This window comes from Sitodiplosis mosellana, unplaced genomic scaffold (genome assembly GCF_009176505.1).
Source record: "Sitodiplosis mosellana isolate CC-2019 unplaced genomic scaffold, AAFC_SMos_1.0 Smas_scaffold_3, whole genome shotgun sequence".
NCBI classification, from domain to species: domain Eukaryota; kingdom Metazoa; phylum Arthropoda; class Insecta; order Diptera; family Cecidomyiidae; genus Sitodiplosis; species Sitodiplosis mosellana.
The window spans coordinates 8,676,621-8,690,232 of record NW_022595246.1 but is presented as its reverse complement, the minus strand read 5'-3'; the positions used below and the strand labels follow the sequence as shown (position 1 = coordinate 8,690,232).

The window sequence follows — 13,612 nt, the reverse complement described above, 5'->3', positions numbered from 1 at the left end:
AGAAGAATCATTGTGATTGAATAAATGTTGTTTATTTTTGAATTGGTTAATAACATTGATTCAGTGACAATTTACATTCATTATTTTCAATTGAAGAATTTTGGTTAGTTTTATTAGAAAATTTGTTTTTTTTCCTATGGAACACTTTGATTGCGATGAAATTTCACAGCGGATGAAGTTTTATTCAGATCATACATTATAAAGTTATGTGATTAAATATTTTGGAAAATCAGCTGTTTGAGATCACGACCGTCGGTCCATATCTCAAATTTGGCATCTAGAGTTGTGTTTTTCTTGTCCAATTCTTTTTGCATGTAATAACCTTTGCGAGCACAGCCAAAATCTTGCGTTCCAAGTCGAAGCACTGGGCAAATATCATTGTTTCCATCACCAACGTAGAAAATTTGATCGTAAATCACATGGTTTCCTTCTTGTTGATTTCGCACAAAGTCCTCCAGTACTTTGCCTTTGCACAAATTCTCTGAACTGAGTTGACAGTCCAACTGATAGTGATACGGTTGGATTTTCAATACACCCTCTTCGTTAAAGTACGCTTGATTGGTGTAAATGTGTTTGATGTACTTGCTAACATCGTTGTGATCACACCAGAATTTTATGAACACTGAATTCGAATCACTGATTATGATAATGTCCACATGTCCCGTTTCATTCAGCTCCTTGAATAGCGTCTTTAGGCCAGCCACTTCGGCAATACCTTCAATTGAGTCTTTCATTTGTGATTTTGTAAACCCATCGTTATGCAAAAGATAGAAAATCTCTTGCATGTACGGAATCCAACCGGATTTTTTGTACAACTTTGTCACTTCATCCGTAATTTTGCTCTTCACCAAATCTCGTACTACGATATCGGTGTTATCGTCAACAACCGTATGATCAAAGTCGAATGCCACCAATTTGCGGTGAGTTCCATTCGAAGTGAGCTCTTCGGACAATCGCTCCTAAAACAAAGCCGAACATAAAAACATGATTCACTGTTGTAAACAAAGAATTCAAATATTTGTGTGTGTTTTTTTTATTACGGAAATTCCCAATAGAAATTAATAAAAATAGTACTGCGAACCTTCAAACTGAATGAAGACATTTTTCCAGCAAAAAATATCAACAAAACCAATCCCACCGATATTTGTGTCAGCATAGACAGTTTTGGATAAAAAAGCGATGTGTTCAGTATTATCAGAAGGAATAGTCAACAAACACACATATACGTAAAGCGTAGACTTTTCGGGGTGCGTTCCCAAACAAATGTCAAAACGCATGAAATGTCAACGAAAGTGTCGAGTATTTACTCGCTGCATTGTTTGGTAGATTTTGTTCTGGCGTAATTTGAAGCAAAAAAAAAGTAGCAAAATGTGGCCGATTTTCATGGCAGCCTTGCGTCGGAACGCACCATTTATCACTCTTCCATTTGCCGCAGTTATTGGTTCGTATTAATTTCCATTGAATTATCTGATTCAATGTAACAGTTTTTGATTTTCGGCACAGGTTTTATTGGTTATAAACTGGAGGGTATACTTTCGGACAAATATACGCCGTACAATGGTAAATTGAATCAGCTAAAATTTAGTTCCAACAAGTAGTTAATTTTTATTCGTTTTTATCTCCAGGATCAATTCAAGACAGTCGATCCGAACGATTGGCCACGGAAGAGATAACGCATGACCCGACCAAGGTGGAAAAACTTCGGCTCAAAGAGAATGTGCTAGAACGTAATTTGTCACCGTCGCTACAAAAGAAATAACCAGTCAAACATTGTGATATTTTTACACGTTGTAAACGTATTTATTGACTGTTAGTTGTTGTTTTAAATGAAAATATAGAACAAAGTATGACTTAAATGCTAACAAAAAAAAAATGGAACGTTTTTCTTAACTCAAATTTCAAAAGTTAATTCAAAATTTTAAATTTCAAAATTTCAGTCTAAATTATACAGTTGATCGCCCTGAATTAAGAAGAAGTTGTGTAAAATACCCACTGTTTCAATTAAATTACGAATACTGTGTGCGTCTCGAAGTTCGATTCGACGGAGAATCGAAAATCGACTAAGAATTTTGTCAAAAGTCTTATCAATAACCTTCCTTTTAGACTCCAGTGCTCTGTTGTGCTGTTCAGCGTAAAGCAGCAGCTTCTCGTGTGGTGTCAATAAGAATGGAATCAATGTCAATGTTTCATCTGCAACCAAATAAACTTCTTCCTCTTTCATTGCTTCCAATTTTGATTTGACTGGGTTCATTTCGAATACATAACTATTTTTGGTTTCATTCTCTTTTTTGGGCACCGTCACCGAACTTGACTGAAGAAAACCACTGACATCACACGAACACTGCCACTTGATCGGTGTATACGTAGAATTTCCATGGGTCGTCGGAACAGATAGATAATTGGGCAATGGTGGTTTAGCTTGAAATTCCATCGTGCCAATTGCACCGAATACGTTATAAAATTCATATTGACCATATTCATCGTATCGCTCGAAATGCCGTACATTTTGCCTGATTTCCTTTGCATTTGGCCAATGGATAAATGCATCTTTCTTATCAGCAATAATCTCACAGATTGCACCAAGCACTTTATTCACTGTTCCCGTTTCGAGGCAGAGAGTTTCTTCAGTCTTTTCAGAACTTTCTCCTGTCATCAATGCATACAACAAGATATTTGTGAGTTGATTTATCGTCTGCAGATTTAGGCTGGCAATGAACGATGCCGTGATCTCACCAAAGTCTTCTAAAATCAACTTGAGGAGCTGAAATTATAGGAAAAGGTTTGTAATTATTAGTCAACAAATTGGCGCTTCAGAAAAGTGTTCCGGACGTTTTTCAACTGCTTTTATTAACGATACAAAATTTGCCAAACTCAGTAGAAGAAGCGACTTTACCTCAATGTTATACTTTGTGATTGGCAGTGATAACATCATTTCTTGTTCCACGATTTCGAAGTAAGTCAACGAATCATTATTATCCACTGGTTTGGTTTTCGGGATGATCTTTGGTGTCTGTTGTGCAGTTAAATACTCATAGAAAAATCGATCTTCATCCAAATCATCTGGCGTTTCACCCGAATTTTCATCTTCTTCATCCAATCGCTCGAAATTTTCCATGATATTGGTTGGCAACACATTTTGCAGTACTTCCAACGCGTTTTTTATAATTAGCTCTCGTTTTACTTGTCTATTCATTTCATCAGCTAGAGAAAATTAAGGGGAAAAAAATACTGATTAAAAAATGTTGACACAAAAAGATCCAAATAAATAAATATTCTTCATATTTCTTACGTGTTTCAATTTCTTTCGACTAAAAATGTTGTGTGCTAAGTGTTAACTTCACTACGTACGAGTGCGTTCATCGAATGTCAGTTGAATGAATTTAGTCAAGCCAAGCCGGTATGCGTTTTACGAATGAGTTTTTCACACGAATTGTCAAATGGACGTTCTGACGTACGACTACGCTAGTGAGGTGAAAGTCGACGATTATTGATTTTACAGTCAGTGAGCTTTGCAACGCTGTAGTTAAAGGTGCATTCAAATTTATTGATTGAGAGAAACCTCCATTACTCTATATATTATACACGAATATTGAACGATCACCACAATCGACGAAATGAATCGACGTCCAACGAGAAATAATCCGGCCAACAATAAACCATTTATATCTGGTGGTGTAATTTCGAATTTTACTGCGTCCGCTCCAAATGTAAATGAACAAGCAGCAGCTTCGGTTCGAGCACCCACTCCCGTAAGTGTTATATTTCTCGTTTAATACACCGCCATTAAAATCCACTTTCGAATGGAAATTTTCACTGAATTCAAAACTCTTCTCTAAAATTGCCAACAATAGAAATTCCAATTTTTTCCTAATGATATTCTCAAAAACTCATTAAAATTTCAATATTACATACCTTGTTCGGTAATGACGATCATTTCACGTGAAGAAAATTATTTTTAGATTCATAGTTTGTAAGCTTTGATTTTATGATATATCTAAATTTGTGACTTAGTGTGATTGTTAATATTTTTTTTTCTTTCCTTCATATATATTTGTTTGCTTATATTAAAGTAAATTTGGTGTATTTTTTCTGTAGCGGAAACATTCTTCTGCACCAACAAAACAAAAAAGTGCACCTGAGAGATAAGAAATGGCAAGAAGAAGATGGTGTTGATTTGAGAAATTGAAAAAAAAAAAATATGCAGAGAAAAAAAAGAATGTGGTCAGCAAGCCATTAGCATTTCATGTGTTTCCCCTCTCTTATCTTTTGTTTCTATTAACGATATAATTTCCGTAGTCCAAGAAATTATTTGCCTGTGTTTGCGTTTTTGAAATGATTGCTGGAATGAGAATGAGAAACTCACTTGATTTTATAGTTATCGTGAGCCGTTAGCAATTCTGAGCATTGAACGCCATTTTTGTCTTTTGAGTTTTATTCCCAGCTCGGTAGCTGCAGTGCATATATGCGCGCCATGTTTTTATCGCCGTAAATCGATCGATTAAACAATCCACCCAGAACTTGTGCCAAAAAAATGTAAAACATTTTTCACATTGCATTCATTCGTGTTTTGTTTGGTGCTTGGTTTTTTTTCGACCTTGTTTAATCGTCGATTTATCGCAAAAACAGATCGGGCTACGAATTTGAATAAAATTGAACGAATGAAAATGACATTGGATGGTCAATCGATGGATACGATGGTAACTAAAAAGCAGGTTGAATTGGCATTGCACAATGTGCGCTTTTCCTGAAATTGAACAGAGGTTAATAATGATGTTTCGGTAGAAATTATATTTGTTAAGTCGAGTCGAGAAAAAAAAAATGACAAAAAATTGAGAAAAAAGAAAAGAAAATGAAAATCGACTGTCGACGGGCGTTGCATTTCATCATGAAGCATGCTTCTGATCCGCGTGTAAGCACATAAATCCCTTGTGGCAGACGGTCGATCCGGGCGGCTCTCGATACAAACGCACACCGCAAAGGTATGATTCAGAGACATTTGATGGTCAAGTAAATAATATAGTTGCATTTTGCAACAAAACCGACGTTGAAAAAAAATCGATGTACCATGTTAAATAAGTATATGCGCAATGCCAACCAGCTTGAAAAGAACAAAGACTTTAACTTAATAGACGACATTGAAATTGCAATGCATTTTTATTCGAGTGTTATATTTCTTTTCTTCGATTTATTTTTTAACCGTTGTTTCTTTCTGTTTTTTTTCCACGTCAAATAGAATAATAATTTTCCGTTGAATAATCAACAACAAGCCAATTCAGTTGTACCCGAAGCACTGAAAAATATGGACATCAAAGATGAGCTTGATAACGCCAACATCACTGATCCATCTGAGAATGGATCAACCAATGGCCAGAAGCGCCGTTTTATGCGCCAACCAATACCCAAGAAGATCAAACGGTTGCGTCGCAATCGGCGTCTTCGCAAAATTCTTACACCAAAAAATGCGTTGATGTCATTGCATGAATTGCTTGGAAATGGACTGTCCGAGTTCTCTATTTTGCCCGAAGAACGTGGATTTGTGGCTTCGGTTTACGTGAATGCCGTGCAATACGAAGGAAGAGGTGATTTATTCGAATATCCTAGCTTTTTCATCTCAGTATTCTGTTTTAAATCCATTATTTATCTAACAAATTATGTCTTTCTTCCTGACAAATTAATAACACAAACTTCCTACAACGATGTCTCAAAATTGAAAATGTTGGCTTCGTTTCGTTTTTCAGGCCCTTCAAAGATGGCAGCCAAAAATTCGGCTTCTGAGAAAGCATTGCGTGACATAATCATTAATCGAATGCTGCAATCACCAAAGTCTCAACAGCTGAAACCAAGCGGCGATCCTGCTCAACCGGGCACCGAACAAAGTTAGTATACTTGAGCATGAATTTAAAGTTCATAGAATAGCATGACTAATAAAATGAAATATAGTTCCACCAAACGTAGATGATGCATTCCGTGATGATGTTGAAATGGGCGACGCCGAAAATGATAATGACGAAAGCGAGGTTCCAATGTTACACTTGGCCTCATTTGCACTGCACAAGTTGTTCTCCGAATGGCAGTCGGAAGGCTTTGAAATCCCTGATTTCAAAATTGGCGGTGTCACTTCACCCGTTGAGCCCGCTACGGCAGTGGATAAAACGGATCGTGCACCGGGCATTCCACCAAAACGGACACAGCTCCCAGAAAATGCGAATACAATGCATCCAACAACTCTGTTATGCATGGTAAGTCAGAGAACGTTCTCGTCTAGTCAGAGCCTTGTTTTATTTCAACCACAAAAAGTGCTAATCATAAAAAATGTACACAATTCCAGATGCGTCCAGCCACAAAATACGTTGATTTGGGCAGTGAGGGTCAAGTTCCGAACATTTTGCACCGTGTTGGTGTTGAAGTTGATGCCGAACACTTCATTGGAACGGCAAAGAACAAGAAATTGGCTCGCAAGAATGCAGCCATCGATGCATGCAATGAAATGTTTGGCACCGAGTTCATCAAAGAAGACAACTAAAGCGCTGGACAACTGATGCGACCGAACACCGGCTCAATTAGCTCATATTATATCTCTTTTGACCCAAAATATTTCACCTTCTCATATAGTCCTTTACTATATATTAAACTTCGAGAAATTGAATTCATCCGTAGATTCAATTAAAAATGAACCATATGTGCGTACCAATTGTTGGTACATGAGATTTTAGACATATTGCATGAATTTATTGTATCTCTATCTCTCTGTTCGAATCCTATTCGACAACATCCCACAAGCTTTCATCATTGGCTTTGACGTAGGAAATGCTTGTTCATCAAACTATATCAAACCAAAATAGAAATGTTAAGACAACATTTTGTGTGAACCGTGTGTTAATTATTCGGACAATACAAAGGGGAAAAAAAACAAACAAGAACACATACTCCGCATCTTTTCCAAATTAAAATTTTGAACCATTTTTCTTTTTGAATGAGACTAGATTAGACTAGGATTTGTAGCCTTTTATCAATTTCAATTTTACCTTAATAAAAACAAACAATATCCCCTGACTTTTGAATCCACAAAATCCGATGTATTTATTTCATTATTATTTATGAATATGGTGGTGTGCGTATGAATTCCACACCGAATGAAGCCGCAAATGCGTGAGTATAAGGTATTGAGGCATTTTTAACTAAGTCCCGGATAATTGATAGCTGTTCAATTGTTCATTGTTGCGTCGAATCATTAAATACATTCCATGCCGAATGGTTTCCAATCAATCGTCATCGTCATCAGCTGACTATTTCTAGCTTACCTCAATCGACCCATTGGTTGAAGCCGCATGTAATTGACCGATCAAACCACCAGAGCTATGAATTTTTAATGGAAATGATACACATTGTAGGGGAGAGAGTTAAGTAAAACCAAAAAATGGAAAAAGTAAACGAAATAATGATTGTTTTCGAAAAAAAGTTTTATTTAATGAAAAAAGCATTTGAAAAAAAAAATGGGAACTAAATATTACACGACATTCTCTTTGTATTTTATTTTCTTCTTGAGAACGAAATGATTACTAAAAATAAGGAGTTTACGAATCTTCTTGTGGTTTTTGTTGTTGTTGTTGTTGTAGTTTTGTCTTAATTGATTTGTATGAATGAGAATGGTATTTCGTTCATTAAAAAAAAACTTGTATCAAATTAGTCGTAATGAGTAAAGATGCAGTGTGTCGCAGGTAGAATGTTGCTCTTATATTCATGCTCATTCAAGTGTTACCTTTTCAATCTATTTACATATCTACTACAAAAAAGAGAAAAGAAGAGAATGATTTCAAATTGCTATACGCTCAATAATTCAAGTGTGCGGTTTGCATTGTTGTTGTTTTTTTTTTAATTCTCATCCAGTTTATCTTTATTAATATGAAGTCTTTTTACTTAAACATTCTTATGAAATAATACATAATTTTGTTGTTTGTTTGTTGTTGTTGTAATCAATTATTTGTAATGTGTTTATCATATTATATTGTAAGATTTTTTTTTGTAGATATTTTTGTTTGTAATCAAAATTTGTCGTGGTTTCTAATGTGTGTTGTTGTTTTTTTCTTTCATTATGTTATAATTATGTGTGTTCCTTAAAAAAAACCAAAAAAAAGATGTTAATTTCCGAAATTAAGACGGTTAAGAAATGTTATAATATTTCCATTAGATGAGATAGTGTGAGCTACGGAATCGCAGTGGTGACGAGACTCTTGAAGTGCGCACCGAGAAAAAAAAACGGGCTACACACAGAATAGGTGTGTAAGTGTATGTGTGTGTGCATATATAATGGTGGCATAAGAATTTGGTCACCAGTGCATCGCGTTGCCTGGTGCATTAGAGCTAACAAAAGGAATACAACCATGGTTGTACGGCTCAAATACAGCAGGGATGTGTGCGCAGGATGCAGAATTTGAAAATGACTACAGATCGTAGCAAATTAGTTTTGTTTTTCTTTTTTTTTTAGCAAATGTTTGCTTCCAATTTGATTTCGTAGCTCACACCATGTTTTTTTTTGTTGTTGTTGTAGTATGAATATTGTTTGTTTTATGTGGCTTTCCCTATATTATACATCTCTTACATTATTACAAGAAACTCCATTCTTCTATTTGTTTTGCTTTTTTCATTCATTATTTTCACTTTCTATTTTTAGTTTGTTACTTATTCGTGGTGTGTGTGTGTGTTGTGTGATTTCATTTTCAATTCTCTTATCCATTTATTTTTTCATTTCTGTTTATTTAAAGTTAAATGATTTAACAATTATACTTTAGAGTTTGCTCACTTCATCGTTCCTTATTTTCAATCCATTGTTTTTGTTCTTAACTGTTGTTGATTTTTTTTTCACTTCTTTTATCTTTTCTTAAATTTCTTTTATTTCTGATTTCGTCTCATGTATATCATACTTTTTTTTAAATTATACACCTTAAACTTGTTTGTTGATTTTTATTTTCTTCTTCTGTTGTATTTATTTCTACAAGAAAAAAGAAAATATCCTCAATCAAATAATTATTACTTAAAATTTTTTGTTTGTGTGTGTGTGTGTTTGTTTTTAAATTAGGATCTACGAACGAAAATACGCGCGTGTATTTATGTCGGAGGTAAGAAATGATGAAAGTGATCTTATCAAAGGCGCGGCCATTAAAAAGAAACAAAATTTTTTTTTGTTTTTTGTTTTCAACGATTAACGAATTCACTGCTTTGCAAGCGCAATTGCAACCATTTGGAGGGTATTTTGCAAAAATTTCGTGTAATTAAACGATTGAGAGCTAGTGAGTGGGGTGAGAAAAATAAAAGAAATGCCGGTTGCAATGAATTGGCGCGTCAAAAATGTTTGTCTGTTGTTACAGCTGCCAAAAAAGCAAAAAAAAAATCGGAATTCTTCGATTCGACAACAATTAGGATCGTTATTATTGTTTTTTTTTTTAGTCTTTTTTCTTACTTTTGTACAGTAAAATATTTTTGTTCAAACGTTTACTTTCTCCAAAAAGCAAATCTCATTCATTTTTTTCTCATTTCATTTTCTTTTGATTCAGTGTGAATTCGTCGCCGCTTATCGTTAAAAACACAAACTTTAAAAAAAAAAGATTTCTCTCTGTCTGAAGTATAATCATTAAATTTTTACACTAACATAATAATATTTTTTCATAGAACTTTTTGTGTTTTTGTTTTTTTATGACATTTTTTTGTTGTTTTTTTTTTTGTAGTTTATTCATTTCAAACTTTTTTGTTTTTCCTTCATTTTTTTTCCTTAGTTAAACTTTATTATGCTGTTGTTGTAGTTTTTTTTTCTCTGCGGATGTTGTTTAATGTCTTAAACGATGTGTATTCGGATTGTGTTGTTTTATTTCACGTCTTCAGTTTTATGTTGTTTTATTACTGCTTCAAATGTTGTTGTTACGATTCATCAAAAATGTTGCTGATTTTCGTTCTGTTTCATTCGAGCTTTGTTTTCTTTTTATTTTGTTCTTGTAATGCGTAGTATGTGTTTGTTGTGTGTGTGTGTTTCTTTTTTGTTTGTTGTATGTGAGAGAGATAGAGTTTAAATCTAAGTCGTATTCATAAAGTTTTTTTTTGTAGCTGTGTGTTTTCAATGATTTCTCTAATCGTCTTCCTCATCTTCATCTTCTTCCTTTAGCTGATTCGGCACTGCTTGCTGAATGCTGATGGTTTGACCCGGTGCGAGTCCCTTACATCTTGCCTTGTACTCTTGCATTTCCTGAAATTATTTAGAAAAAAAAAATTGAAAGACCATCATTAATCTTCTGTTTGGTATTGGGTTCGATGTGCTGTGTATGTTCCATTTCCTGATTCTCCTTGTCTCTCCCTCAACTCACTTGAAAAATAAAAGTTCACCGTCATTTCACCGAGGATTAAAATATTTAAAACTATTCATTAAATCGCTTTGGATATGCTCTACACACATAAATATCTTAAACGATACGGATTGAAAATTCCAAAATTGGGTGGACTTTTGTATTTGTGACGGAGAGAGCGCACGGCGACAGGTGTTGACTCAAATATAAATAATGGCACAAACGAAATTGAAATTAATGATATGCATTTATGATGATAGACACGCAGAGCGTTAAAATTATGGTTTTTTTCTTTCTTTCTGTGTTTGTTGAGGGGTGTTTTAATGTTCAAAATTGAGGTAAATCAAGCACAAATGCCTCGACCGATAGAATTGAACTCAGCCGTGCCTGAGCCTATCTCGTTTAAGAATAAGTCGGCAAATAATAAGTCGCTCGTCTCTAATTGCTTTTAAATTGTTGCAAACGCAAATCAATGCAATGAAATGCAATCGAATGGGATGTTGCATTTGAGCGAGGATATCCGTGCTCACCATCGAGCCTCAAAACACTCATACAGACCGAGCCATACAGAACGAAAGAACGAATGAGCCCAACGCTAATGGCATGAACACTGCACAACGGCTGATATTTTATTCGGGATTATGTAGATTCATTCCACACACACACACACACACTCTCTCTCTTTCTCTACATGGAATGTAATTTCTTCGATTTTCTTTTTTGCCCATGTGAACGTTCAACCAGAAAACTATGGCGTCGAAATGTGTATCCGACAAGAACACATAATTTACGCGTTTAAAGGGTGCTACATTTATCATTCAAGAGTTATTTTCTCTGCAGTTCCTTTGCGGACCAAGCGCACGCTCGCGCTCACGTCGCACACAAAATATCGGGCATTTGTTTTTCTAACGTGAAGTATTGCAAAAACAAAATTATTAAGATATGACCGGTTCAAGTCAAAAATTTCGACGCTTTGAATTTCCCCAAATCGGGCCAAACCGGTGAACAGAAAAACTAGCTCGCCGTTCTTGCTTTGCCAGAGAAAAATTACGAAGAGAATAGAAGTGGAATGAAGGAAAAAGAAAATATTTATGCCAGTCTCACCCTGTGCATGGTAATAATGCCGATTCATTCTACCATGACAAAAACTCGGTGTGTGCCGTTGCTGTCGTACATAATGCGCTCGAATGGAATGGAATGGAATGGAGCATTTGTGTACAGAGGCGAATGACGGCGGTACGTGCTGTGTGTGTATGTTCCTCTGCCGTACACTCTTCGCCCGCCTGCCTGCCTGCCTAAAAGCCTGCCTGTACATAAGCGCGCTCTAACTGATATTGATCATTTCTTGAGGGGGAAAAATAAATTTATGTGCCGCTCTTCTCGTTCTCTCCCTCCCTCTTCCTCTCTCTCTCTCTCTCTCTTCTCTCTTTTCGTAGTCAAAATTAAACGAATAAATGTAATTTATTTTACGTTATTTGCTGGCAGAAATTACGGCCGAGCGACAAGCATCGAATGAAAATATATTAGTTTTATTTTCTCGGTCGACATTTTCTTTATCCGTTCCAATTTTTATTGGGGATATTTTCTCGTGAATTTTTTTTTCTGTCTCTCTTATTCGATTCCGCTGGTTGTTGTGTTTCTCAGCTCGTCGTCGTCGTCGTCGCTTTGAAATTAGGTTTACCAAGTTTTTAAGAGAGGAGGAAAAAAATCGTCGGTTCTGACTGCAGAAATTCAAGAGTGTGTTTTTATTTGTTTTCTTTCCAGTCCAATGTTTTCTTGAGTATCGATCCGAAATACCGACGGAAATATTTGTACGGTTTAGTAACGTGCCGCCATTTATATTTGTTGATATTGAAATGGGAATCAAAAACAAACCAAAATAAATGTGAATCAATACTTACTCGCTCATATCGCTTCTTGTCGTTTTCAGCCATAGCCTCGTATTTGGATTTAACGGTCGGTTCAACATCGGACCATTTCTTTCCCAATTCTTTGGCAATGTCACCGACACCATATTCGGGATTCACGGCCTTAACCTTTGAGCGCTCATCGTTACAGAACCAGAAGAAAGCGGACCTAATCGAATCATGAAAATGAACATTATAGCAATGTTTAATTTACAAACCGTCCAGTACAGCAAATCAACATCGATTGACATCAACGAAGATGCATTCGAAAATACTTACAGCGATCGTTTTGGAGCATTTGGATCTTTGATCTGCTTTCGCTTTTTACCGCGACCCAAAACAACTCCTTTTGGTGGCACATAATTTTGCATTTCTGAATCGTAACGAGCCTTATCTTTTTCGGCCATCTCGTGGAATCGCTTCTTTTCTTTGTCCAACATTGTCTGCAAAAAACGAAATAGAGAAATAAAAAATGGTTAGAAAAATGGAATCACAAATAAAAGAAACAGAGACAGAGACAAGTTTAGTGGTGAAAAAACGTGTTTTTTCTTCTTTTCGCAACAACGCAAATTAAAAGAAAGTGTGAGGAAATGTGGTCGCATGATAATTGGACGTTCCACAAATTAAAGCCATCAAAAACATTCGTACGGATGTTTTGAAAATTTATCGTGTAATTATTCGTCCGGTTTGGTCACTTTGTGGCGCTTGGTAACATTCTAACACTCACTTCGTGGACTGCGGAGTCTTATTCATCAGTAATGTCGAGAACATAACGAACACCAACCGAAAAAAAACACCATGCAAAGTTGAGTTCATTCGCATTTTGCAAAGAAAAAGAAGAGCAGGAAAAACTGGCCTTAATTATGTTGCATTCGCAGAGAGCGTGTGTGTGTTTGTGTGTCTGAATGTGAAAGGTTGTCGAGGCAAAGCACAAAACTGCGAACATTGGCAATTTTAATCGAAATTACCAAACTCAAGTAACTCGTTTGGTGAGAGTTTGTTGCACGAACTTAACTTTTCTGGTGTGCACAACGGTTTGTTGTGCACGATGTGGCGGGTTGTATGCGGTTCATTCCACCGACATTTTCTGTCCGTGTGTGCACTTTTCCCGTTGCACCACAACGAAACATTAAATCAGAATATAAAACTTTTAATTACTTCAAAAAATGATTTGATCACATGATTTACGAATGGAACTTCCGAAAAATGGCGTTTGGCTGGGGCGAGAATAACTCATATGAAAATTGATTACAACAGTTTGTTAACTTCATCATTAATCCGAAATGGCAAAATGTTTTTGGCTTTACATATTTCCATCGCTCTGTGTCGTGGTTCGCATTTTCAGCGAGCGAAAACGAAAGACCGTTTTGATAT

General features: G+C 35.7%; 5 protein-coding genes across 15 annotated transcripts in view; 2 read left to right on the top strand and 3 right to left on the bottom strand.

Annotated features, from left to right (window-relative positions):
* Positions 1-10: 10 nt before the first annotated feature.
* Positions 11-1,225, bottom strand: LOC129566216 (probable phosphatase phospho2). Its single transcript, XM_055441967.1, has 2 exons — positions 1,082-1,225; positions 11-959 (listed from the first exon to the last, which is right to left on the bottom strand). The coding sequence occupies exons 1-2, from the start codon at positions 1,154-1,156 to the stop codon at positions 213-215; spliced, it is 822 nt and encodes a 273-aa protein (XP_055297942.1). The 5' UTR covers positions 1,157-1,225; the 3' UTR covers positions 11-212.
* Positions 1,226-1,233: 8 nt separating this feature from the next.
* On the top strand, positions 1,234-1,907 carry LOC129566219 (small integral membrane protein 12-A). Its single transcript, XM_055441969.1, has 3 exons — positions 1,234-1,441; positions 1,504-1,560; positions 1,626-1,907. Exons 1-3 carry the CDS (start codon positions 1,369-1,371, stop codon positions 1,757-1,759), a joined length of 264 nt encoding a protein of 87 aa, XP_055297944.1. The 5' UTR covers positions 1,234-1,368; the 3' UTR covers positions 1,760-1,907.
* Positions 1,777-3,429, bottom strand: LOC129566214 (uncharacterized). The gene is made up of 3 exons (XM_055441965.1): positions 3,290-3,429; positions 2,894-3,201; positions 1,777-2,761 (listed from the first exon to the last, which is right to left on the bottom strand). The coding sequence occupies exons 2-3, from the start codon at positions 3,191-3,193 to the stop codon at positions 1,934-1,936; spliced, it is 1,128 nt and encodes a 375-aa protein (XP_055297940.1). The 5' UTR covers positions 3,194-3,201; positions 3,290-3,429; the 3' UTR covers positions 1,777-1,933.
* A 172-nt stretch (positions 3,430-3,601) lies between these two features.
* On the top strand, positions 3,602-7,070 carry LOC129566213 (double-stranded RNA-specific editase 1-like). Of its 2 annotated transcripts, XM_055441964.1 has the most exons (6): positions 3,608-3,749; positions 4,096-4,979; positions 5,234-5,579; positions 5,739-5,876; positions 5,941-6,239; positions 6,329-7,070. In XM_055441964.1, the coding sequence occupies exons 3-6, from the start codon at positions 5,300-5,302 to the stop codon at positions 6,521-6,523; spliced, it is 912 nt and encodes a 303-aa protein (XP_055297939.1). In that variant the 5' UTR covers positions 3,608-3,749; positions 4,096-4,979; positions 5,234-5,299; the 3' UTR covers positions 6,524-7,070. The 2 variants fall into 2 exon arrangements, with proteins under 2 accessions (XP_055297938.1, XP_055297939.1); XM_055441963.1 differs by lacking the exon at positions 4,096-4,979 and having other exon boundaries at positions 3,602-3,749.
* A 766-nt stretch (positions 7,071-7,836) lies between these two features.
* LOC129566211 (high mobility group protein DSP1) overlaps positions 7,837-13,612 on the bottom strand; it is a 39,864-nt gene continuing 34,088 nt past the window's right edge. For all 10 annotated transcript variants that reach the window (XM_055441956.1, XM_055441951.1, XM_055441957.1 and 7 more), the window contains exons 4-6: positions 12,518-12,681; positions 12,233-12,407; positions 7,837-10,234 (exon numbers count right to left, since the gene is read on the bottom strand). In XM_055441956.1, the coding sequence (XP_055297931.1) occupies positions 10,118-10,234; positions 12,233-12,407; positions 12,518-12,681 (456 nt within the window). In that variant the 3' untranslated portion in view covers positions 7,837-10,117. The remainder of the gene's footprint in view (positions 10,235-12,232; positions 12,408-12,517; positions 12,682-13,612) is intronic.